At 37.6% G+C, this 27,773-nt stretch overlaps 1 protein-coding gene across 3 annotated transcripts; it reads left to right on the top strand.

Annotated features, from left to right (window-relative positions):
* The first annotated feature begins 24,095 nt into the window (after positions 1 to 24,095).
* LOC122033315 lies at positions 24,096 to 27,569 on the top strand. 3 transcript variants are annotated; one of them, XM_042592338.1, is made up of 6 exons: positions 24,096 to 24,447; positions 25,538 to 25,688; positions 25,783 to 25,906; positions 26,383 to 26,727; positions 26,862 to 26,928; positions 27,071 to 27,569. In XM_042592338.1, exons 2-5 carry the CDS (start codon positions 25,681 to 25,683, stop codon positions 26,925 to 26,927), a joined length of 543 nt encoding a protein of 180 aa, XP_042448272.1. In that variant the 5' UTR covers positions 24,096 to 24,447; positions 25,538 to 25,680; the 3' UTR covers position 26,928; positions 27,071 to 27,569. The 3 variants fall into 3 exon arrangements, with proteins under 3 accessions (XP_042448272.1, XP_042448259.1, XP_042448265.1); XM_042592325.1 differs by lacking the exon at positions 26,862 to 26,928; XM_042592331.1 differs by lacking the exon at positions 26,862 to 26,928 and having other exon boundaries at positions 25,783 to 25,864.
* The last annotated feature ends 204 nt before the right edge of the window (positions 27,570 to 27,773 follow it).

The raw sequence follows: 27,773 nt of genomic DNA on the forward strand, positions 1-27,773 counted from the left end.
GATAAACTAATACCTAATTACACTACGACCTTCTAATGGTTTGTTCCTTTTCCATTTTGGTCGTGAGCTACTGTTTATAATTTATAAGGTACTGATAACATCATCTTCTGTATGTGACACCACATACTATGTTATCTACAATATAAATTAAATGAACAACTACAAACAAATGTAGACAATTAGACCAAATGTGATTCTTTATTCATAATAAATGTTTACAAAGCTTAGGCTTTCAGTATACATTCCAACAATAGGGGCCGGCCAAGATAGCTTGTGGTTCAAGCTAGGGCCGACCAAGCCTTGGTTCATGGGTGGCCGGCCCTAGCTTGAACCCAAGCTTAGGTGGCCAACCCCCATTAAATTAAAAAGAATTTTAATTTTAATTTTTTTCTTATGTGAAAGATATAATTTATTGGAGAGATTAAAAATTAAAATATCTCTTTTAAAAGGATCTACAAAAGATTAAAAAAAAGAGATTAGATCTCTTTCCTTATTTGTAGATAGGAAAGATATTTTATTTTTTTTCTCTTTGTAAATTATTCACATGTTGAAAAATTAAAATTATAGAAAATTTTTTTTATCAACCATGAAGCGATTTTAAAGGGAAATTTTATTTTTTTTAAATTTCCGAAGATAAATAAGGAATTTTTAATTGTTGATTGAAAATTGTCTTGTTTGATCTCCATGAGGTGGCCGACCATTACAAGGTTAATTGGGAAATTTTATTTTATTTTTCTCAATTAATTCATGTCAAGGAAAGTTAAGGAAATTTTATTATAATTAAATTTCCTTATTTGCCAAAGCCAAGGAATATAAAAGAGGGGGTTGGGGTGCCTTCATGACACACAACTTTTATTATTCTTCTCCGTCTCTTCTTCCTTGGTGTGGCCGGCCCCTTCAAGTTCTCTCTTCCCCTTGTTGTGGCCGAACCTTCTCTTCCTCTAAGAGATTAAGTGGTGGCCGGATTCAAGCTTGGAGAAGAAGGAGAGAAAGCTTTATCCCTTGGAGCATTGGTGGTGTTTTCTCTTCATCCTTGGAGGAGCTATTGACTTGGCCGAACCTTGCAAGGAGGAGAAGAAGGTGCATTGGTGGTTTCTCATCTCGGAAGATCGTTGCCCACACAATGTCCGAGGTTAGAAGAGGAATACGGTAGAAGATCAAGAAGTCTTTCTAAAAGGTATAACTAGTATTTTTCCTTTCTGCATCATACTAGTTATTTTTGGAAATAATACCAAATACAAGAGGCTTACGATTCTAGTATTTCGAATTTGTTTTCGATGTTGTGTTCTTTTGGTTTTTTCTTTTCCTTGTGATTTGATTGTTCTTTCGGTTAACTTAAAGTTATTTTAGGAAATTAAATATTAGCTTTCCTTAAAAAGTTTTGTCTAGTCGGTGGTGGTTGCTCCCATATCCAAGAAGGCCATGTGCCTCGTCACGTCGGTACTGGAAACCAATTTTGGAAATTAATATTTAATGGAATTAATAACCTAGGTGATTTGGATTGAACGTGTTAAGTTCCGCAGGAGATCCAAGTCAAAACATAAAAGAACAAATAGATTAAATTTGGATCAAACGTGTTAAGTTCCGCAGGCGATCCAAGTTTAATTTAAAAGAACACATGGTAGCTAGGAAAAGGTTCAGATCTTTATACAAAATTTTTGTACAGTGGAACCATTAGGTTTTCCGAGTAGCATCCAACACATTAACCTATTTTCCTTGAAACAAGGGCCCAATGAGGCACTGAGAACCTACATCAAGCGCTTCAAGCAGGTGACCATTGATATTCCATCGGTCTCCTCAGAAATATTGGTGAACGCCTTCGCCTAAGGGCTCGTCGAAGGAGAGTTCTTCCGCTCACTCATTCATAGGCCGCCATAGGACTTTGACCACCTACTCAGGAGGGTCACGGAGTACATAAATGTAGAAGAGCACAAGCAACAAGAAGGAAGGAGGCGTCGGTCGAGCCCGTAGGAGCGCCTGAGTGGCACCAAGCAGCCATCAACCACCAAGGGGCCCCGATTGGGAGGAGTACAGCAACACCAGGAGCCCCGAACACAAACCGTACAGCATGTATCAGCCAGTCACCCAAAGGCGATGAAGGGAAAGGTATGGACGCAAATGTTTTGCTCGTTCCATCAGTTGACAATGCACAATATGTGTGATTGTTATGATCTAACACCAATTGTGAGCCGATCGGATCCTCGAGGATATCGATGTCGGTCACCATCACCCTATCGACATAAGAGGCACCGATCAGAGGGGCGATGAAATAACAATCGAGCTGCATCTAAGCAACATCAGTATCAGCCTCAAAGGAGAAATAACACAAGTCTCGCCCCGAGCTTCTACTGAGCGGACTAGAACCTCGGCCCGGGAGGAGGAGAACCGAAACAACCCCACTCGGGGAAAGATCAGAATGATCACCAGAGGGACGACTGGCAGTGATTCGAACCGAGCGAGGAAGTCGCACGCCCGACGCCTAGAAATACATGCTATCGGATGTAGTAAGGAAAAGGCTGAGGCACCTGAGATCAGCTTCGACCGTCGAGACCTGGAGGGAGTGGAGATCTCTCATGATAATGCACTGATCATCTGAGCGATAATAGCTAATTATACTATTCACCAAACTTTTGTTGATATAGAAAGCTCGGTGAATATTATATTCAATAAGGTGTTTGAACAGCTACAAATTGATCGAAGTGAATTGCAGCAATGATGACCTCACTCTACGAGCTCACGGGCAATGAAGTATTGCCGATCAGCCAAGCTCGACTGGCCATATCGCTCGGAGAGGAGTCGCTCAAGAGGACAAAGACCACAAACTTCATTGTGGTAGACATGCCGTCCGCCTACAATGTTATATTGGGCCGACTGGCCCTTAACGAGTTCCGAACGGTGGTGTCCAATTTCTAGTAGAAGATTAAGTTTTCGGTGAACAACAAGATGGGTGAAGTTAAAGGCGTTCAGTTGGCCGCTCGACGATGTTACGTTGAGATAGTCAAGTCTAAAGCAAGAGCCGCACGGAAGGCCCCGTGCTTGGAAGTAAACGCTATCAGGGAAAAACCTCTTGCGCTAGTCTACGAGGAAAAAGGAGAAAGTCCATATTCATCCCAGCCGATCGGAGGCCACCACTTTCATAGCTGCCGACCTGACAGAGGAGAAGAAGGTGAAGTTGATCACCTGCCTTAAGTGAAACCACGACGTGTTCGCCTGGTCGACCCACGAGCTCCCAAGCATCTTGCCAAGTGTAGCACAACATGAGCTTCACGTCCGACCAGACATTTGGCCTGTGAAACAAAAGAAGACGGACTTCAGTGCAGAGTAGAATCAGATCATCCGGGTAGAGATAGAAAAACTGCTTGAAGCCGGTCACATCCGCGAGGTTCAGTTTTCCAACTGGCTCGCCAACGTCGTGCTAGTATCTAAGCCGGATAACAAATGATGAGTTTGCATCGACTTTCATGATTTGAACAAGACTTACCCTAAGGACTTCTATCCCCTGCCCAAGAAAGATCAGATGGTGGACTCCATAGCGAGTTGCGAGCTGATCTGCATGCTCGATGCATATCAATGTTACCACCAAGTGTCGCTCGCCCAAGAGGATCATGAGAAGATTAGCTTCATCACTGCCGACGGAAGTTATTGCTACAATGACATGCCCATTCGGATTGAAGAATGTCGGCGGCACATACCAGAGACTCATGAACAAGGTGTTCCGACTATAGATTGGCCTCAATAGGGAGGTATATGTCGATAACATATTAATAAAATCCCTCGAAGCTGTTGACCTTTGTGCAGACATCAAAGAAACTTGTCATACTTTGAGGGCGTATGGGATAAAGCTGAACTCGAACAAGTGCTTGTTCGGAGCAAGGAGTGACCGTTTCCTCGGATACATAGTCACCGAATGGGGAATCGAGGTGAATTCGAGAAAGGTGAAGGTGTTACAAGACATACCCCCACCCCGCCACTTGAAGGAGGCTCAACAGTTAACCGGATGGATTACTACACTATCCAGATTCATCTCTAAATCGTCCAACTAGAGTCATTTATTCTTCAAGATCTTGCGCTGAGCGACTAAGTTCCAATGGGACGCGGAATGCAACAAGGTGCTAGAAGTGCTCAAGGAGTACCTGACCTTCTTGCCTGTATTGGCCAAGCCCATCGCTGGCGAGCCGCTATGGATTTACTTGTCATCCACCGAATATGTTATTGGCTCGACGTTGGTAAGGTAAAATGGCCATGATCAATAATCTGTATATTTCCAAAGTCATATATTAAAAAATGCATAATCTCGCTATACCAGTCTTGAAAAATTAGCTTTCGTGCTAGTACTCACTGCTCAGAGACTCCGTCCATATTTCCTATCATATTCGATCATCGTGATAACCAACAACACCTTGGGAAGAATCCTTCTCAACCCAGAAGCATCCGGACGGCTGATCAAATGGGAAACCAAGCTGTGTGAGTTTGACATACAATATCAGCCCAGCATAATGATCAAGGCCAGGCTTTAGCTGATTTTGTCACTGAGGTCCAGAATACCGAGTTGGACACAACTTATAAATATACGTGTTGGTGCAAGGTGCACCAGAATCAAACCTGAGTTTTGATGTTATCAAAGGTTCAAGTTAAGTCTTGTTGTGATATGATGATTTGACTAAGTGTGTAGACTATTTGCTTAATCGGAAAAGCCCTAGTCGTGGCTAGACAGTAAAGTCCAAAAAGGTCTAGAGAACCCGATATTTGGCAGGTAGGTTGAGGTAGGCAAATGAGTGGAGCGACGGGAAGGTCGTGTCCTGTGAAGGGACAAACCCTAAGTCGCTCATCCAACTGAAGAAACTAACAGAGATTTCTAAGTTGAGATCAAGACAATCTTAACTGTTATACTCATGCATATTACTGCTAATGTATTATCACTGTGCTAACTTTGTTTTGCAGAAATATTATTGTTATATCAAACTAACTTTGTGTTGTAGAATTATATGACTTCTTGAATTTCAAAGGGTCATAACTTTTTACTCAGAAATCAGAATCAGGTTCTGTCAATGACCACGCGTCTAGCACTCAAAAATCTTCATTTGACCAAGGGTTCGATCGACTGAACAGGAGGTACATTCGACCAATCAGGGTATTTTATCAGTTGATCAAACGAAGGTTTGGTCGACCGAGCAAGCAAAAATGGAGAAATAGATCAAGCTTGTAAACATGGTATCACAGCATGATTGGTTGACCGAAACTTAGGATTGATTAACTAAACAAGGTGATCGGTTAATCGAATAATTAATACACTTAATGCAGTGAAGATCGGATCTTGGCGAAGAAGGAAATCCAGGTGTTTAGTCGATTGATAGGGAGATCAGTCGACCAAAAAGATCGATCTACCGACCGAACATCTTTTCAGTCGACCGAACGTGGCTTATAAAAGAACAGCTCGAGGTCTGAACCATGTTAACTTTTCTAATCTACTCTCTGCTCGCCATCTGTGCTACTGCTACTCTACTACGCTTCAACCTTGTGTGCAAGCTACGACATCAAAAAGGCTCCGGTGGAGCTCTACATCATGGGCCAATCGGGCATGTTTTGCCTAACCGACAAAGGGATGGGCCAAGCGAAAGTCTAGAGAAATGGAAAAAATTGCTAAGTGTTGGTGTTAACCATCCCGATCGACACAAATATCAAACTATGGTACAACCGAGCGGTCAATCCAACACCAAGCTTAAGAGGTATGATCCGAGCGACAACTACACGTCTAGGCCAACATATGAAGCAGTGCGGCGAAGTAATGTGATCCAATCATAAGTTCAAGACAAAAAAGGAATGGTCGGTCAGCGAGTTAAATCACCGAATCATCGACTAAACTTTGCCGCTCATTACATCTGAATGGCGATTAGTAGATATCAACCGACCAACATCTAGAGCACAGAGAGTGTTCGATTGGCGGAGGTTACCCAAGGCACTACTTGTCCAGTCAGTCAGATTTGCAGCTTCCTTCGACTAGACTTGAGGGGAAGACTTATGATGCAGTGATAAAGGGGGCTCACTAAGTGTGGGTCAAAGGAGGACGTGGAGGTCAAACTCAAGGAGGTCAACGCCAGAGGGTCAACAGGTCCATCAAAGGGTATCCAAGCCAAGCTCTACTTCATGGGGCGATTGGGCATGTTTTGCCCAACCGGCAACGGGATGGGCCAAGCAAAGCGCCCGTGCAGCCAAGATCATTAGAAGTTTGTCACAGAGCAGAGGAGCATTGAGATGACTGTAGCATTATTCTGATCGGGCGAGAACATACTATTGAGACTCGTCACCGCATAGAAGAGTAGTCGAGTCTGGCCAAGTGGAGAAGTACTTGGCCAAGCAGAGGGGTATTGAATTGAGCGGCTATCTCGCTCGACCGATCAGCGAGATCACTGACCTATCTCAGGATATCCTTTTGGGAGATAGTGGCGCCAACATGAGGCATGGTCAACAGACAGATCGTATAATGACAAATCGAAGGTCGTGTCCACGACCAATTGGATAGCGTATCTATGACCATGTGTCCAAGACCAATTGGATAACGTATTTATGACCATGTGTCCAAGACCAATTGGAGAACGTGTCTGTGACCAATAAGAGAATGTACCCATGCCTCGAAAAGCGCACATGTCGCCCACTAGGGCATTATATAAAGGGGGTCGGTATACCAGCGGAGGTACGTGTTATTCATTATTCACGCCTGTATCTACTGTTTCTCCCCATTTTTCCTTTTTCTAGTGACTGACTTGAGCGTCGAAAGGCCAACGACAAGGACCCCTTCCCTGGCTCGACATTTATATTTCTTGTGCTTGCAGATCGGAACGTGGTCTACATCCAGTCAACGTAGCATCCACATCCCCAGCTTTCTGTCTCTACGGTTTTCGGTCAAGATCAAATACCATATCGAAATTTTTAATATCAGTAGTGGTATTAAATTTCATATTTTCTAGGTTTTCATATATGCTAATGTTGAGTCCAAAGGATATTCATATATTTTCACGATGACATGATATTGTCCACTTTATGCCTAGCCCCTCATGACTTTGCTCTTGAACTATCTCCAAAAGGCCTCATGCCAATAGAGATATCCTACACTCTTTTAAACTTATGATATTTATCAAATCTTCCAATGTAGGACTTTGATTGAATCCCAACAATGCTTCCCTCAAACGAAGGACCACAATTACTCTCATGGTTTGGGCCTCCCTATCAGCATCCGGTCACCCTAACCTGCTTGGGACTCCCCGTAAGCATCCGCATCTGGTCACCTTGACATGCTCCGGGCCTCCCCATGAGTATTCGGTCACCTTGACCTGCTTTGGGTCTCCCCGCGAGTATCCAGTTAACCTGACCTACTCACCTCCCCTCAAGTATTTGGTTACCCTAACCTGCTCTAGGCCTCCCCGCAAGCATTCAGTCACTCTTACCTGCTTTGGGGCCTTCTCGCAAGCATTTGATTAACCTAACCTACCCCGAGCCCACCCTCAACTTCGTTCAAGGTCACCCCACATGACATCTGATCTGTACCATGACTCTGATACCGTTTGTTACACAAAGAGGGGGGTAACACCTCTCAACCTCTAATGCGAAAGAAGAGGAAGAGAGAAAGAGATCGCGTAGAGCAACTAGGTAAAAACACACAAAAAGAGCAAACACGAAGAAGGAGAAGAAGAAGAGGAGGAAGAATTACTGTGGTTCAGCGATGTGCCTACTCCACAAAAACTACTGTTGTGCCTAAAGGATGTTCATATATCTCCACAATGACATAATATTGTCCACTTTGGGTCTAGGCCCTCATGGCTTTGCTCTTGGACTCTCCCCAAAAAGTCTCATACCAATGAAAATATTCTACATCCTTTTAAACTCATGATCTTTACCAAATCTTTCCAATGTGGACTTTGATTGAATCCCAACAATCTTCCCCTCAAATGAAGGACCACAATTACTCTCATGGTCTGGGTCTCCTCGTGAGCATCCAGCGACCTTGATTTTCTCTAGTTCTCCCCGTAAGCATCCGCATCTGGTCACCTTGACCTACTCCAGGCCTCCCCGTGAGCATTCAGTCATCTTGACTTACTTCGAGCATCCCCATGAGTATCCAGTCACCCTGACCTACTCCAGGCCTTTCCATAAGCATCCAGTCACCCTGAACTGCTTCGGGACATTCCCGCAAGCATCCGGTCAACTTGACCTACCCCGGGCCCACCCTCAACATTGTTCAAGGCAACCCCACATGGCATGTAGTCTAGACCATAACTATAATATCATTTGTTGAGTCCAAAGAATGTTCACATATCTCTATAATGGCAACCTGACTACCTCGAGTCGACCCTCAACTTCGTTCGAGGCCACCCCACATGACATTTGGCCTAGACCATGACTATGTTACCATTTGTTGAGTCGAAAGGAAATTCATATATCTCCATAATGACATGATATTATCCACTTTAGCCTTAAGATGTATCATTTTTTGTACTTTATTGCAGAGAAATGACCTCTCAAGCCGCTACTAATTGAAAAATTATCTAAACAAATATAGAACTCCTTATGAGGTATTTTCTGACCTCCCCTAGAACGTATCATTTCTATCAGTGACTTTATTAGAGAGGCAACGAACTCTCAAATAAGGGAGCTGTTTTTCCCACCCCTGAGAGACTCCCTCCCCGGTCCCATCGTATTATTAACGCTTATACTTTTTTTTTTAATTTCCTCGTCCACATTCTGTTTTTGTTTTTTAGTTTTGTTTCTTTTTTTATTGGTTTTGTTTTTCTAACCTTTTTTAAATTTTTTATCAATTTTATTTTTTTATCAGTTTTATTCTTTTTGAATAATTTTTTATTATATGTTTGTAATTTTTTATTTATTTTTTAGTTGTAGATTTTAGGTATATATATATATATATATATATATAACAAAAATATTAACAATTAATAGTAAACATATTTATAACTTACGAATACATATTTTTTTCAAATAAAGAGTACATATAATAATACATAAAAAATATATGAAAATATATAAAAATAAAAATTTTAATCAATATTGCCTCCAAATTCTGCTCCTGATGTGTTTGGTGGTGTACCCATTAGGCTATTACTGTTGGATTTTTCGGACCGCGAAAATCGCTTTTTCGCGTCGCGGAAACCCCGAAACCGCCGCCACCGGATCCGTGCGAAGAAAATAAAACAAAAATACGAGTACGAGTTTCTAAAGTCTAGATCTACACTAGATAAGAGTGTTACCCTCGATGCGATGCCCTTCGCTATCCCGCTAGTCCAACGGTTTGCCGGATCTCAAGATTGTCAAAGTAGACAACCCTCTAGAAGTATCCACACGAACAAAATTAGGTGGAGAGGACCAAACAAAGGTGTGCTAGCACCTAGGGTGTTCGGCCAAGAGAGGAGAGGGAGAGCAAGAAGAGAGAGCTCTAGGAAGAAGAAGATGTGAATGAGCCTTAAATAAAATGAATTTCATTCACAATCAAAAGTGGTCGGCCACCTTCATGGAGCGTAACTCCTTTTTTTATTAAATGTGGAGGGCCACATTAAATTGAAAGGGAATTTGTAACCCCCATTAGGTGGCATACACATGTGCTAAACATGATGATGTGGCACATCATCATTGGCCACTTAATGCCAAGTCACAAATGATGTGGCATAAAGTCAAGTCAAATTTGACTCTTCCTCTTCCTCTTAAGTCAAGTCAAACTTGACTTAATCTCTCTCATGGTTGATCTAATCCAACCATTTAATTCAAACAAATTTAATATAATGAATCTAATTCATTTAATTAAATTGATTCAATGAGTCATAATCTAAATTAGACTCATTGAACACATGAATCAACTTGAGTCCAACTCAATTAGGCCAATTAGGATTACTCTTAATCCAATTTGATTCATCAAATGAATCTAATCCTCTTGGTTCATCATATGAACCTAATCTCCATCTAATTGTCCTTAGTGTGTGACCCTATAGGTTCTTGTAACGTTGGCAATGCCCCTAAACCCATTTAGGAGCATAAGTAATAAGCGGTATCTAGCAACACATCATTACTACCCAAGTTACAAGAATGTTGAGATCCAACATCACCTTGTGACTACTAATTGTGACTCCTCACAATATATGACAAGTGTCATTCTATCCTAGACATTTAGATTGATCAATGTGAGACATAGACTGTGTCATCCTCTGACCAATCTAAATCTTGATCTCCAAGTAGACTCACTAAATCAAATGAACTCAATATCTCATATTGCCTCATTTGGGCATGCCCATACACTTCGTGGTCTCACTCTATCAAGAATATCGATGTCTCTCCCGTCATATAGGAGGGATAGATTCCATCTACATCACTCACATCCCTCTGCATAATTCGTTACATACCCAGTAATCACCTTTATAGTCCACCCAGTTACGGGTGACGTTTGACGAAACCAAAGTACATAACTCCTTATGTAGGGATCCATGGTGACTTCAGGTCTAAGGACTAGTAGTCATACTAATAGCTACATGAGAAAGTATATGACACTCATATAACGATCCATGATACTTTCTCATGGCGGGTCATTCAGTATACATTCTCCAATACATACCCATGTCTCAACTTGATATCTCTATATCCATGACTTGTGAGATCAAGTCATCGAGTTGACCTACATGCTAGTCTCATCGCATTAACATTGTCCCTGAATGTTAATACTCGACTAGGAATGATTAAGAGTAGTGTTCCCTATATCATCTCACTATCGGTTCAATTAACCGATTGATATAGGTGAGAACCTTCTACTCAAGGACGCTATCATACTTAGTTTATTTGGCACCAATACAAGTAAGTATAATAACCAAGCTGGTTCTGTACTTCATTCTTGAATTCTTTGAACTTTTCAAAGGATTCTGACTTATGTGTTATCAAGTACACATAACCATATCTACTGAAGTCATCAGTAAATGTGATGAAGTACCTATAACCGCCTCTAGCATCGACATTGAAAGGGCCACATACATCACTATGTATAAGTCCTAACAAATCAGTCGCTCTTTCGCTGTGCCCACTAAAGGGAGTCTTGGTCATCTTGCCTAGTAGGCATGACTCGCACGTCTCATAAGATTCAAAATCAAATGAGTCCAGCAAACCATCCTTATGGAGCTGGGATAAGCGCTTGTCATTTATATGACCTAAGCGACAGTGCCAGAGATAGGTTTGGTTCAAGTCATTTGACTTGAATCTCTTGGTATTTATGTTATAGATAGGGCTTTCAAGGTCTAGAATGTAGAGTCCGTTCATCAGAGGTGCACTACAATAGAACATATCTTTTAAATAAACAGAACAACATTTGTCCTTAATAATAAAAGAGAAACCTTTCTTGTCCAAACAAGAAACTGAAATTATGTTCTTAGTTAATGCAGACACATAACAACAATCATTCAACTCTAATACAAGCCCAGAGGGCAGAGATAAAAAATAAGTCCCTACAGCAACAGCAGCAACCCGTGCTCCATTGCCTACGCGTAGGTCCACCTCGCCCTTTGCCAATGCCCTGCTATTTCTCAACGCCTGCACATTAGTACAAATGTGAGAAGCACATCCGGTATCTAATACCCATGATGAAGAAATAGATAGATTAACTTCTATAACATATATACCTGAAGTGGAAGTCTCACTTCGCTTCTTCTTAAGATCTTCCAAGTACACCTTGCAGTTCCTATTCCAATGCCTGGTCTGACCGTAGTTGAAGCGGGTAGCATCCTTGGCGACCCCTCCTTTAGGCTTCAGTGCCTTGCCTTAGCCCTTGGCTTGGGACTTTCCTTTGCCTTTGGGCTTGCCCTTGCCCTTATGTTTCTGAACCATCAAAACAGAGTGGGGCTTAGCCTTCTTAAGGTTCAGCTCAGCAGTTCTTAACATGCTAAGCAGCTCGGGCAGTGGCTTGTCAATTTCGTTCATATTGTAGTTTAGAACGAATTGACTATAGCTATCCGGCAAGGATTGCAAGATCAGGTCAGTGGTCAGCTCTTGGCCAAGAGGGAATCCCAATCTCTGTAAGTTTTCTATGTACCCAATCATTTTGAGTAGATATAGGCCTACGGGAGCCCCATCTGACATCTTGCACTGAAATAGTACCCTTGAGATCTCAAATCTCTCATGTCGCGCTTGTCCTTGATACAGTTGATGAAGATGTTCAACCATATCGTAAGCGCCCATCAACTCGTGTTGCTTCTGAAGCTCAGAGTTCATGGTCGCGAGCATTAGACAGGACACATCTAATGCGTCATCTTGATGCTTCTTGTAAGCATCTTTGTCTGCTCGCATGACATTGGCAGGAGGAGCCTCCAGAATGAGCTGCTCCAGAACGTACAGTTTACGTTCCTGGGTAAGAACTATTCTCAAGTTCCTGTACCAGTCCAGGAAATTTGCTCCGTTGTGCTTGTCCTTTTCAAGGACAGAACGCAGGGAGAAAGAATTCGTATTCGACGTCATGGTTATCTACAACAGAAAAATGCAGAAAATAAATTATCATATTCTTTTAAATCATTTAATTAGGCCTTTAACTAAATGATACTCCCACTGAATTCTATAATTCATGTGGGACAAGATCCACATCATACTAACCCTTGAGTTAGCTTTGGCTAATACGCCCAAGATTTAGTATGATCGGTAGGTAACGATTTACCAATTACATCTCTATGCAACTCTTGTTTATAGGATCATTATTCGCAGTTATATTAAAACTTGAGTTAGCTTTGGCTAATACGCCCAAGAATTAATATAAATGTGACACTACAACAAAAATAGCTTTTCGCAGCACGCAAATTCGCTTTCCGCAGCGCGCATTGCGTGCTACACAATTAAAAGCTGTTAAAAGTCCTAAATTATTGACAGCGTGCTTTGCGCGCTGCGAATAACATTATCCGCAGTGCGCAAAGCACGCTGCAGATAATACTTTCCGCGGCGTGCTTTGCGCGCTACGGATAATATTATCCGCAGCGCGCAAAGCACGCCGCGGAAAGCATGTTTATGCGCTAAGGATAATAATCTATAGCTATAAATGTATGTTGTTGATAGTCTTAACTATATTAAAAAAAATATTAATTTGATGAAAATAATAAACCAAAATTTTATAACAAATTTAGTGCAAATAAATCCACAAAATTAACAAACGTCATAGTTTTTCTTTATACCAAAAAAATTTAAAGATCTTAAACAAGATACGAAATCTCTATCAAACTAGTTATTACATAACAACAATTAAACTTACAATCCGCACAAATTAGTATATTATGTATCAATCACACAATACTATAAATTTCGATAATCATGCAACCGTGCTTCCTATTGCATCATCAAGAAACTGCATTTCATCATTTGGTCGAATTAGGTCCATCTTTTCCACCAAAACTTTATCAACCCAAACTTTCCAACATGATCCACCAAGAATAACGTGATGCACTTTTGTGTTTGGATCTGTTGACGTCATTTCACTGACTTCCAATTCTTGTAAGTCCAGCACTTCAATTTGGTCCATAGGTGATCCATGGTCTATGTATCTGTCAAAATCATTGACCTTGCCTATAATGAAAATCAAATTTCATCAACAGATTAAAAAGTTCAAGCGCAGTTGCAACCGATTAAAAAATTCATTAATTTTTTTTGAAAAGAATAATAGTGGAAGCAATGGCAACATAAATTTGAGAAGTAACACACTTTCTACAACCAAACAAATAGCAACACTACAATGGTAAGAGTTAATTGTCTAAGAAGGCTTTGACTACAGAATTATCACAATTGGAAAATACCTCCTCAAAGCCCATATCTACTAATGTCTTGAGCTCCTCTTCTAAGTTATCAAAACCTTGCAAAATTTAATAACACAGGTTTCTACTACCAAAGGAAGATAATAAAAAAAAATTGTATGATGGGTCACGAGGCATAACCTGAATGTTTGCTGATATTTAAAGAATATATAATAATTTGGTGAGTATTTTATTCATATAAAGATTTAGGATTTAATAGGTATCGGAAGCGTATCTAATAATTTTCTTAGTTTTTTTTTTACTTCTCTTTTCTTTCCCTTTAACTTATGACCTCTTTAGGAACAAAACACATCTTAGGTCACAACCACAAATAGATCCATCTAACCAACTAAACACATCAGAACAAAACATTTAAGTATACCAGTCAATTGTGCAACAAATTGATATCCTTGATCATCATTTTAAAAGGAGTAAACCCAATTGAATAGCCTTTGATTCATATTAATCCATAAATGTAATTGAAATGAGGTATGTGAAGTTTACCTCTATTGCCCGCTGAACAACATCCGAGAACTTAAACTCCACGAAACCAAAGCAAGAATTTTGTAACTGTCATTTTGATGAAAATGCATAACCATAAAATTGTGAGGATTACTCAAATGAAAGCAATGAAGAAGCAATTTGCAAACCAGTGAATGGAAAAAAGAGAGAGAATAAAAGCAACCTTATAGCGTTTGACTTGCATTGCACCAGGCTTTATAAGACCAAACCTCTTGAACTCTTCTTCAACTTGAGCAGGTGTTGCATCAAATGGTAAATAATTCAAATATAATGAATAAGCATCATCTGTAAGTAGTAGAATAAGTTTAAATGTTTATGCAATCAAACTGCAGAGCGTTGTAAAAAACTTGATGTGAAGTTAGTATACTGTGCCTTCTAGATTTTTTCACTTTCAAAACCAATCGATCCAGAAATAGGGCCACAAGAAGCTGGATGATGTGAAGCAGAACACCATGCTAGAGAAGATTTTGAAGTAATATCCTTCATAACTTTGACCTGTATACATCAAGTCATTCTACTCTTTTACAGTTTTAATGAACATGAGTAGAACTAACAAATTACATGCATCTATTCAAGATCAACACTTACTACTGAAGCATAAGACTTTTTGAGATTCTGCTAGTGATCAGTTTTAGTCTCTGATTTAACCAGCGGAGGTGGAAAGCTATCGGCAGTTACATCAATCACATTATCTGGTTCTTCTTCCTTCCAAGCTGAGCTTTCTCCAGCTTTCTCCGTGTTTCTGTTCATTTTATCACTCATTTCATCCATACAAGGTGAATCTTTATTTTGGGAAGCTTCGGTGTAAAAGAAAGATCACTGCACAAGCCAACAAGATGATCAAGAGTTTGTCTCATATAAACCTGAAATTTAATCGATGGGCAGGTAACATTGCCATGGCCATTAGGATGACCAAGTCTGCTCCTTTCCTAGTAAAACCGATGAACTAACTCCGGAGAATTACAGAGGTAATTGTAATACTGATCCATAAATGTTTCCCCAACCTAATAAAATCTAGAAGTTTCCCAAAGATCGACGATTGATAACAATAAGAAAACCTCGATAAATCAACAACTAAAGTTGAAAAAAAGGGTTCGACCCTTATCGCATTGGAAGAGTGATGAATCTGAATCGAAGGGAAGAAATCATTACCATCTGTGTGTAAAAAAGAGATTCAACAGCGCCGGAAGGCCGAACCGCCATCTGGTGAACGAAATTGTAAGATGCGTCGGCGATCTAAGCCAGATTGAACAGGAAGGATGTGACAGAAGGTACTACATCCTCACGCCGCAAGGATGAATCTCTTTCCCCTTCCTCCTCTCTCAAACGCCAACTTTTGGATGGTCGAGATAGGGCGAAGGCGGCACCCGACTGGGAGGAAGAGATCTTAAGCACGACCTCCGCATCCTGCGAGGATACGCAGACGCCAGTGTCGTCGAGGGCGCGATCGATGAAGAAAGGGTTGGAGAGGCGAGGATCTTGCAGAGAAAATGAACAGAGGCTTGATGAGGAGGAGAGAAGAGGATGAGGAGGAGTGGAGGCTAGTGAAGCGGAGGAGCGAGAGGGAGGGGGCGGTGGATTGACAAGAAGCAAAAGAGGGAGAGGGAGAAGGTGATGAGATTTGGGGATTAAGGGTTTGTTGGTGAGTGAAAAAAGCCACGGTGAGATTAAGTATTAACATTTAAACATGTGGTATTAATAACGTGCTTTTTTAACATGTCGTCGTTAATAATATTAATAAGTATTAACAGCGTGTTTTGTACGCCGTCAATATTAAATTTTAATAGCGCATTCTGCATGTCGTAGAAAAGTTTATTGACAGCATATTTTTTTTGTACGCTGTGGTTTGTATAAACATTATACTATCCGCAGCACACATATTTTAGCGCGCCGTAAAAACTATTATTAACGGCGTGCTTTAATCGCATGCCATTGATGATGCGCTGCGGAAAGTGATATTTGTTGTAGTGTGATTTATGTCCTATCTTTCCAACTGTTGGAAGAATGCCTATAGTTGTACTCGATCCAACCGAGTTAACTAGGAATACTCAATCTAATTGAGTTTGTACTCGCCCATGCGTTGATAAGTGGGACCAAGATTGCCCCTCCGTACCCTACCAGGATAATATGTGTTGCTCTGCTTTGGCAGATTCAACAACACATGTGATCGAGGTAGTGATAGGTATCACGGCACGGTAGGCATTAGAGTTGACGTGATTTAGATCTAATCTAAACGATGATGCGTATCATATACTCAATTTAGATCTAATCTAATCGTGGGGTGCATCATGTGCATGACTTAGATCTAATCTAATCGTTAGACACTAATTAATTACTTAATCATGCATCACATATACACAAGTAATTAATTAAATTAATTTGTGATTAGCCATGACCCTATTATGATCTTCTCAAGCCAATGAGAAGATCGGATGGTCAACCTAGGGTCAACAGCTTCTCAAGTTCCTTCACTTGACCACCTTGTGTTGCTCGCGCCCTCCTCGTAACTCCGTCTCGAGTGGACCTTCCACGGCTCCAATTTTGTACATTACAATTTTGAAACTCGAGTTACATTCGAATCTAAACTAATTTACAACAAGAATAAATAAAAAAAGGCACGACGCGCAGGTCGCGTATCAAATATACAGCACACACAACACAAATGACAGCGCAGGCCGCAATATGAATTACAACACAAATCCAATCAGATTGGGTCGTTTTGGGCTATGACTATCACAAATTATACATAATTCTAAATTATGTAATTTTCATAATTTTTTATAATTTTAATACTAATTTTTACAATTAAATAAAATTGAGAAAACAATATAAGTAAGGGAGTTTAAAGAAGAAAAGGTATGAAAGTCATTTAAAAAGGAATACAGGGTGTGGTGTTAGGGGTGGGAGAAGTAATTTGTCTCAAATAATCACTTGGAAAATTATCTAAAATAATATAGAATTCATTTTAAACAACAAATCTATTTAAAAAAAAATATAATCATGCTATGATACTGATGTAGATATCAATAGACCATTAAATGCTTATATATTTTATTCAATTATTTGATGAAAAAATATGAAAAATATCTTGCAGAAAACATTGTTTAATATATTTTAAAAAACATATTATTTTATTATCTAGATATAAATAAAGTTTTATTTTTATAACTTAAAAAATTTCGATGGACAGATTATGGGTCCTAATCGGACTCGACCCGTTGGCATGACTACTGAATTATCCCTATTTAAAGAGACTAGAGAAATCAACTTTAAGCATCTCTCAACCAACCCTAATTTAATTATCTCTACGCCATCTCATCGCCGTGTTCTCAATGCTGATAAAGTATTTTCTAGCATCTTACGTAAACCAATTCGAGACCAAGCATCCATATATTTTTTTTAACAACAATCTTAAAAAAACTTTCAACAGATGAATTACGAGTCTTAACCGGACTCGTCCCATGAATAGGACTATTGAATTATCCCTATTTATAAAGACTAACAAAATCAATTTTGAAACATCTCTTAATCAATTTTACTTTCAAAATTTGTAGGAACTTACGAAATGAAATTCATCCCACCATACATCTCCCGTTTATATATCTAAATTTATCTTTCTCTATATTCATATGGCCGACTCTAGTAGGACAGTTGAAGTAACGAATCTATTTTTTTTCCAATCAATCTTACTTTGAAGCATCTCTCCATTGGTCGCCTCCTCCTCGCTATGCCCCCAACATTGTGGGGGCGCTTGTGCGGGCTGTTAATCCTAGAACACTGATGAGGCCAATGCTGATAAAGTAGTTTCTGGCCTCCCCGAAATGTATCGTTTTTGTATTATTGTAGAGAAAACGGCCTCTCAAACCGATAATTAGACCTCTGATATGAAAAATTATTTAAAATAATGTAATTTTAAAAAACAAATCAATTTAAAAGTTTTTGAATCATGCTATGATAACGATATTGATACCATTAAATGATTATATATTTCATTCAATTATTTGCTGAAACAAATATAAAAAATAAACATTATTTAATATATTTCTAAAAAATATATTATTTCATTATTTAGATATAAAAAAACTTTTTTTTTTATAACATAGGATATCAAAAATTTGGTATATAAAAATTTAAACTAGGCATCAACATTTTTTTTAACATCATCTAAAAAAAATTCGACGGGTCCAAAGGAAGGAGAATCATCCTTATATTCTTAGGCACGTCATTGTTGACAATGTTGATTGTTAATTTTACGGCACTGATGAGGTCGATGTTAATGTTGATGATGTTGAGATCTTTGACATTGACTAGAGCGGGTAAATAGCTACTCATCTAAATTATCATTTTCTACGTATCTGTTAGTGCAACGAAAATATAAATAAATATGAGTACGGAAGCTAAACCCTAATAGATAAGAAAGAACACCAAACTTCATATGTTCATATAACGTGGTTCGAAGATAATTTACTTTTACTTCATGGCGTGTCCGTAAGGTAGACTATATAAGTACCCCGTGGTAATTTTGATGTGATCAACTAAGTCAAGTCATGTTGTGTTTAATCTTTGTGTCTAAGTGTGCAGAAACTTAGGAGCACAGGAAGTCGAGCAAAAGATACAGCTAGTGAGAAGGACGGCACAGGAGAGAGTCGACGGACTCAATGCGTCCGAGGGACAAGGTACTGTGGAAGAGTACGCTGGCAGACGAGAAAGAGACGCGCGGCGTTTCCGAGGGACGAGAAACCGGAGTGAAAGGTTGCTCGAGAAGATCGAAAAATGAGTTTGGGTGAGTCCTATTCCGGATGACCGAAATCACCCAAGCAAGCTGAGCCGGAGTGGAATACCCAGATCCAAGCGAACGGAATCGGAGCGGAAGACCCAGATTAAAAAGTCAACTAGAGGTTGACTTTTGGGTCCGGGCTCCCGGATCACCTGGCGCCCTTGGCCGCCTCACCCAAGGGGGGCTATGTTGACCCGGTTCGGGTGCCCAAAACCCTTCTAGCCGCCTAGACCAGAAACTTGATCAAAACACAACATGGTGTGATCCGTTGTGACGGGGATAAAATTTGATTCCTTTCCAGTCGTCCTGATTAGGGGTATAAATACAACCCTGATCTTAGTAATTTAGAACAATCACTTGTAATCAATTCCTTTGTCTGCTCTACTACTGTGTGAGCTGTCAACGTTATAAAAGACTTCTCCATCTGAAGAAGATTTTGATAGTGAGCTTTAACTGCCTTGTATTAGCAATCATCTGATTGCAAACTAAGTAATCTCTCTGTATTTCTTCTTTCTTTCTAATCAGTTTGTTAATTACTTTGTCTGTAAGTCTTAGTTTAATAAAGTTGTAAAGTTTGAGAAAGGTTTTTATTTGATTTTTTTGTGTAGTGTTATTCACCCCCTCTAGCCAGCCACTAGGGGACCAACATACGATCCCCATTATCCTTCAATGGATTAATCCCCAGAAAACCTCCGGCTAGCACAATCTCCTTGTGGATGAAGAAACCTCACTACAATCTTGCTTAAGAACACTTGAGCACACCTTGGATTGCTAAAGCACTTGGGAGACTTCTAATAGACTTTGACCAAGCCTATTTCGTCACCAAGGTCAGCCACCCCCGAGTTCTATTAAATAGACCTCGGGGAGAACAACAAAGTTGTTCCTGTCGTTACCAGTCGACTGGTCACATCACTAGTCGATTGGTCTTCTGTGGAATTCGACCATTACAACTCAACAGCTCTATACCAGTCGACTGGTCCACTTTGATTGAGAGAACAGAAGCGTTCTATTCTCTCCCAGTCCAACCACCAGTCGACTGGTACATAAACCAGTCGACTGGTAAATCCTAAACCTAGGGTTTACTTGAATACATTCTCTCATGCATTCGTCCTCATCCGCACAATCTCGTCCTTGCCTTCTAATATCCTCCATCAGCTTTGCATCCCTCAGATGTTTTCCCATCCTTCATGCTTTGCCTTCAAGAGCTTTTTTTAGCCTTGTTCTTATTGTCGGGTCTTCCATTGCCAAGAACTTCTTGCTCGAGGATTTCAACCTTGCCAAGTTACACTTGGACTTACACCGTCAAAACTCCACTTAGACTTTCACCATTGTCAAGATCACACTTAGATTTTTTTTATTGTACTTATATCCTGCATACTCATAAGTACATATAAAATACAATAATAAATCTAAATTAAATCTTTATCTAAATATTAAAACTTAAACTTTTACCTAAATATTAAAAGTTAGAGTTACACCGATTATTTCAACAAATGATATATTTTCTGGCCTGACTTTGGACGTATCATTTTGTTTGGTGACTTTATTGAAGAGGAAACAACCTCTCAACGGGTCAATCCATATGAAAAATTATCTAAAGTTTTTGAACCAGGCTAGGATATCATTCAATTATTTGCTGAAAAAAATAAAAAATATCTAAAATATTGTTTAATATATTTTTTAAAAATAGATTATTTTTATTTTTAGATATAAATAAGGTTTTATTTTTATAACGCATAATATTAAAAATTCGATATATTGAATTTCAAGACTAGGCACCAACATTTGTATTAACTTCATCTTAAAAAAATTTTGATGGGCGAGTTACAGGTCCTAATCGGATCTGGCCCGTGGTAAGACTACTGAATTATCTCTATTTAAAAAGACTAGAGAAAAAGCTTAGAAACATCTCTCAATCAACTGTACTTTGAAGCATCTCTCCGCCACCTCATCATCGCATCGCCGATGTTGTGGCACGTTATTCTTTCCAGATCTTTGTTCTTAGGTACGCCGTAGCTGGTGGTGCTGGTTGTCAATCTTATAATAATAATAAGGCCTATACTGATGAGGTATTTTCTGACTTCCTCTGGAATGTATCATTTTTATCTGTGGCTTTATTACAAAGCCAACGATGTGTTATATGAAAAATTATCTAAAATAATATAGAAGTCCTTATGCATTATAAAAAACAAATTTATTTAAATTTTTTGAATGGCTATGATAATGATATAGATACCATTAAATGCTTATATATTTCATTCAATTATTTACTGGAAAAAAATAAAAAAAATCTTACAGAAAACATTGTTAAATATATTTTTTTAAAAATATATTACTTTTTATTATTTAGATATAAATAAAGTTTTATTTTTAATTATAACGCATGATATTAAAATCCAGTATACCGAAGTTTGAGACTAGGCACCAACATTGTTTTTTTAAAAAAATTTGACGGATGAGTTACAGATCCTAACCCGTGGACAGGACTACTAAATTATACCTATTTAAAGAGACTAGAGAAATTAGCTTTGAAGCATCCCTCAATCAACCCTACTTTGAACATCTCTCCATCGCCTCATCGCTGCGTCCCCAGCATAGTTTTTAGAATCGCGATCCTACGCAGGATCGATTTAGGGTCAGGATCGGATCGGTCAGGATCGGATCGTAGAATCGTACGATCCTACCAAAAACCCTTAAAATCTTATTATACATGATTAATAATTAGAAAAAATACCTAAAAATCTCATTTACATATAAGTAAATAACTAATTTTGTATATATATACAATCATTTACACTAACACCTCAAATTATATTACTACATGTACAAATTTAAATTAATTTATAATTCAACTATTATTCTCTTATAGTAATAATATTTATATTTTCATATCATAAAATGATAAAAATATAAAATTTCTATTAATACAATAATAATAACACATTGATAATAAATATTTTCTTAGTTTATAAGATAATTCAATTTACAGGCCACCTAACGTATATAATAGAAGCTATTGAATCCTTTGATTCAAATATGAACGCCGGAAATAATCTTCTAAAGACTGGTTGATGCCACACAATACTAGATAATAGGCATCCAAACACCCATTATTTTGAGGAAAATAAATGACAGAATATTATTGATAAAAAACTAACTAAAAATAGTTAAACATATGTTTAAATAATTTAAACCCCTAATAAGATGAAAAAAAGATAATTAAAAAAAAAAGATAAAATCTCCTAGACATCTGAAAATGATTTAAATGATATTTTTTGGCTTTGAAATAGGGTGGTTAAGGATAAACTTTGAAATTTATTAAAGATCTTTGAACGAGCTTTGATTTGATATATTATAGGCTCCATGGTTCAATCCGAGTCAAAAGTTATGACCTCTCAAAGCTTCTACCGATCCTGCTCCGATCCTACCGATTCTGTTCCGATCCTACCGATCCTGCTGCGATTCTACTGCAAAACTCGATTCTGCACGATCCTGGATCGATTTTGGGTTTCCGGATCGTAGAATCGTACGATCCTACGATCCGGATCGTGATTTTGCAAACTATACTCCCCAGTATTGTGACGCACTATTCTTTCCAGATCTATGTTCTTAGGCACGTCGCTGTCACTGCTGGTGGTGCTGGTGGCCGATCCTAACAACACTGATGAGGTTGGTGTCGATGAGTTATTTTCTCGCCTCGCCTCGCCTCGCCTTGAACATATCGTTTTTGTCATTCATTACAAAAATATCCAACTTTAGCGACTAAATATTTGGTCGCTAAATGGATTTAGCGACCGATTAGTGATAGAAACAAAATATCATTGAATTTTTTGTCGTAATAAGTTTTAGCGATTGAATTAAATTTCGGTCGCTAAATTTAGCGACCAAATTAAGTATTGGTCTCTAATATTTAGCGACCGTATGATATTTCGGTGACAAATTTATGAACAGAAAATTATCCGTTTCATCAAATAACAACCGAAATTAAATTTTGATCGCTAAATAAATTTAAATTAGAAATCAAAATATAATTTTATGTTCAAATATTAGCGACCGAAATTAAATTCTGATCACTAATTTCCTAAAAATTTCAACAGAACTCCATTTATTTTCTTTATTTTTATCTTGTTTACATCAAAAATATCCAAACTTAACCAACACCGTATCAAAAATTTTACAACCAATTAACAAACACTACAAAAATTACAGTAAATACCGACTGAATTTTCCGTCACAATTCTGTCAGTAATTTGGATTACCGACGGAATAACGAAGGAATTTGTGACATTGGAAGTTATTGCGTCGGGAATGAAATTTACCGACGGAAATGATATTTAGTCGGTATTCGCTGACAAAATATAAATTTCTGTCGGTAATGTTTAACGACAGAAAATTGTCCCGTCGACAGATAGGAGACGGAAGATAACGGAATTTATCGATTGAATCGTGATTTTCGTCGGTAATTTACCTACGAAAAACATTATTCAGTCGGGAATTACCGATGGAATCGTGCTTTCCGTCGGTAAATTACCAACGGAAATCATGATTCAATCGATAAATTCCGTTATCTTCCGTCTCCTATCTATTGACGGGGCAGTTTTCTATCGTTAACACTACAAGAAAATAGGGTATCTGAAACAGAATTTTAAAACGGAAATAAAATCTGTTTTAAATTTTAATAAATTATAAACGGATTTACTACAGAATTATTATTTTGTTTAACTTTAAAAAAAATAATATATAAAAAAAATTAAAACAGATTTTAAAATAAATTAGAAACAAAATTTATAAATTAATTTTTATAAACAAAAATAAATACGAATTATCAACGAAATTTGATATGAGATTTTTTTTTTTGTTTGTAAATCAGTTTATAGTTGTTTTAAACAGAAAATAAATCTGTTTATAAATATAAAATATGAGAAATAGATTATTAAGTAATTATAAATATATTTTTCTTTTAAATAATAAATAAGCCCTAAACCCTTCACGTTTCTCTCCCAAATCCCGCACACGCGATTTCTCTTCGTCGGCGCACGATTTCTTCTTCGTCGGCGCACACGCGATTTCTCTTCGTCGGCGCACGATTTCTTCTTCGTCGGCGCACACGCGATTTCTTCTCAGGCTGCACGCACGCGATTTCTTCTTCGGCTTGCACGTGATCTTCTTCTCCGGTCCCAAATCAAGCACAGCTCTAAGGGCTCTGACTTAAGGGGCAAGAGATCTTCTTCTCTAGCTCCAAATCACGCACGACTCTAAGTTGCGCAACCTTCCGGCTTAAGGCGCACGCGATCTTCTTCTCCGGCATTCTTTCCACGATCCACCGAACAAGCTTAAGCTCAGGTAATCCTAATCTTCTTTTCCAGCCTTCTTCTCTGTTCTAGAACGCGCAACACCAGTTACGTCCTACTCATGCGATCGAGGTCATTCGTGTGACCTAATCGTGCGGTGGCTGACATAAAATATAATTGGTCTATGATTTAATCTTAATTAACATTGCTAGAGCTACTAGGTTAAAGAAGTTATTGTAATGGGTTTTCTGACACGTTGAAGCCAAATGGATGAGCTACCAGAACATTGCTGTACTATGGAACAGGTTATCCTTAAAATCAAGAACAATACAATTTTAAAACATCCCACTTAACAGATATGAGCATTAGTATATAGGGCATCAAGTATACTAATTTGAAAATTGAATACTTATATAATATAGCAGTTACGTTTTGATCACTAATGAAACTAATATTGGCTAATGTGCTTGTTTCAGGAACAAAGCTCTTAGATAATCCTTTTTAAGGAAGCATCTTAGGCAATATTCCTTATTATATTGGTATGGATAGCAACGGTAAAGTAGGTGCCTATGAAGACCCTTCATGGAGAACTTTGTGATGTGTATGGCAGGGGTGCACCTGACATAAAAAAAGCTGAACTACAATTGTAGTCAAACTTTTTTGTACTAATTTAAGCTCTTGTATTGCTGCTCAATTAGCTAAAATTTAAGCTCTTGTATTACTACTTCAATGCTGCTCAATTAGCTAAAATTTAAACTCTTGTATTACTACTTCAATGCTTCTCAATTAGCTAAAAGTTAAGCTCTTGTATTGCTACTTCAATGCTGCTCAATTAGCTAAATTTTAAGCTCTTGTATTGCTGCTCAATTAGCTAAAATTTAAGCTCTTGTATTGCTACTTCAATGCTGCTCAATTAACTAAAATTTAAGCTTTTGTATTGCTGCTCAATTAGCTAAAATTTAAGCTCTTGTATTGCTACTTCAATACTGCTCAATTAGCTAAAATTTAAGCTCTTGTATTGCATTAGCACCTTGACGAAATTGATTTAAATGTAAATTTTCTTATTTATTTGAAAATCACAATGGTAAGGTTAATATCCATGGTTAAACATTGAACTAAAATTTCTTATTTATTTGTCATAGGATGAGGTGGGAAGATAAATTTCAGATGATAACGTGATTAATGATGCAAGCTGCGAAGAAGATAGTTCATTTGACGAAGAGGACCTAATCAAGGGTCTCAAATTCCAACCAATATTGATGGACGGACTAAAATAAATGTGGTTATGAATAAGTAAGTCATATGACCTTTAAAATTTATTAAGTTTTGATATTTTTGTATTAAATTAATTTTTTTGTTATAATATTCATAATTTTGTTATCTTTAGATTTGTCGAAAATGAAGTTCCTCGTGAAATTACAAATGATATCAAAGGAGTGATTAAAGGAGTATGGCCAACGTGGAAAAAGGTACCTAGTGATATTAAAGATTTACTTTGGGAAAATTTTAAGGTAAGTAATATATTTTTTAATTGGATATTTTTTTTTTTGGCAAAGTGATAGAATTAATGAGAAGATTTACTTTGAAAAAAAATTCTTATGTTAATTATACAACTCTGCCTAATGAGTTCATGTATCATGTGTTTAAGACCCAAAGAAAGTTACACAACCTCTTAAACCCATATTTTAACTATATGTCAGGTCAAAGTTCGGTTTTGAGTTTATTGATGGTATATGTATAAATGATTAGTCAATTGCATATGTGCCATTTGAGTCATTTTGGTTGCATGTGTGCCGAGATGATTTCCTTTAGCTTAGACAACCTTGGATAGCTGGGTTCTTTTTATTGATTTAATTTATTTAATTATTTATTTGTATGTTCTAATATGCGAGCTTGGACTATATCTGGTGTAGTTAGAGCAGCCATTGATTATTTATTCACATATGATATTATATATAATCTTGATTATTTATTTGTTTTGATGCAGTTGAGATATAATTGGGATAATTTTACCGACAGAGAAATGAAAAAGGTATGGAATGAAAATTCAAGTGAGAGATACAGGGCATCCATTCATTTGGCTAAGAAAGCAACATTATCATCTGCACAAGAAGATTTAGGAAGGAAACCAGACATATTAGATATGATAGGTAGAGGACCTGATTGGATGGAAGCTAATATATGGAATGACTTGGTTAAAATTCATTGGAATAAACCAGATCACAAGATCAAATGTGAAATTGTACGGAAGAATAAAATGACAGCGAAGGATGGGTCTACTATCAAACATACTGGGAGTTCAATTTCTTTTGTAGCACACCGTGAGAGAATGGTAAACCTCTTTTCTAACATGTTTATTCCAATAATTTACACATCTGATAAATTTATTAAATATTTGACATTTACATATAAATTCAATGTATCTCATTTATTTTATATTTTATTCCAATTTATATATGATTGTAGAAAAAAGATTTGGGACGAGATGTGGATGAATTTGAGGTTTTTGAACGAATGCATAAAAGAAAGTAAGGTACTGGAGAGTTTGTGGATAACAAATCGGTTGTTAAGTCAACATAATTAGTTATTCATTAATTTTCTATTAGCTTATACTAATTCTTACTTGTTGGTTTTTATATTTGTTAAACTAATATAAGCCCTTGTAATATGGACAGGAACAATATAAAGAGAGACAAAATGTTGATGATCAGTCTACTCGACCTTCATTCAATTTCAAATCATGGTGTGATGTGGTGGGTGATCCATGTAAGAGGAGGGTGTACGGATTTGGACGCAATCAACATTTTAGAAGATCATGCAATGGAAGTTCCAATGAAATGTGCTCTCATGAGAACAACAATGAATTATCTCAAAAAATTGAAGACATGCGTGCTATTAGCAAGAGGATGGAGGAAGAAATTACTGAAAGCAATAATAAATTGGAACTCATTATCAAAGAAAATAGACAGAGGAAGAACAACTTATCGAGGAAGGTAGACAAAGAGAAGAAAATCTAAAAGAGATGGTTTGTAAAATGATTCAAGAGGCGGGATATACAAATCATTTAAGCGAAATAAAGATTAAATTACTTTATCTTTGATTAATGGTTAAATGTATTTAGATGATGTGAATATTTACTTATTTCAATATTAATTTTATGATACTTTTGTATTAGAAATTAATTGTTTTAAAAATTATAAATTTGTTTGAAATGTGTGCTTGTTAAAAGTTTCACGTAGATGATAAATTTAAATAATAATATAAATTTAGTGATAAATTTAATTTAAAAATAAAATTTTAAATTAATGATGGGTTTAAAACAAATTTTGAGACAGAATTATAAACCGAATTATAAATGAATTTATAAACAAATCAAAA

The sequence above is a fragment of the Zingiber officinale genome, chromosome 1A, assembly GCF_018446385.1.
Source record: "Zingiber officinale cultivar Zhangliang chromosome 1A, Zo_v1.1, whole genome shotgun sequence".
NCBI lineage: Eukaryota > Viridiplantae > Streptophyta > Magnoliopsida > Zingiberales > Zingiberaceae > Zingiber > Zingiber officinale.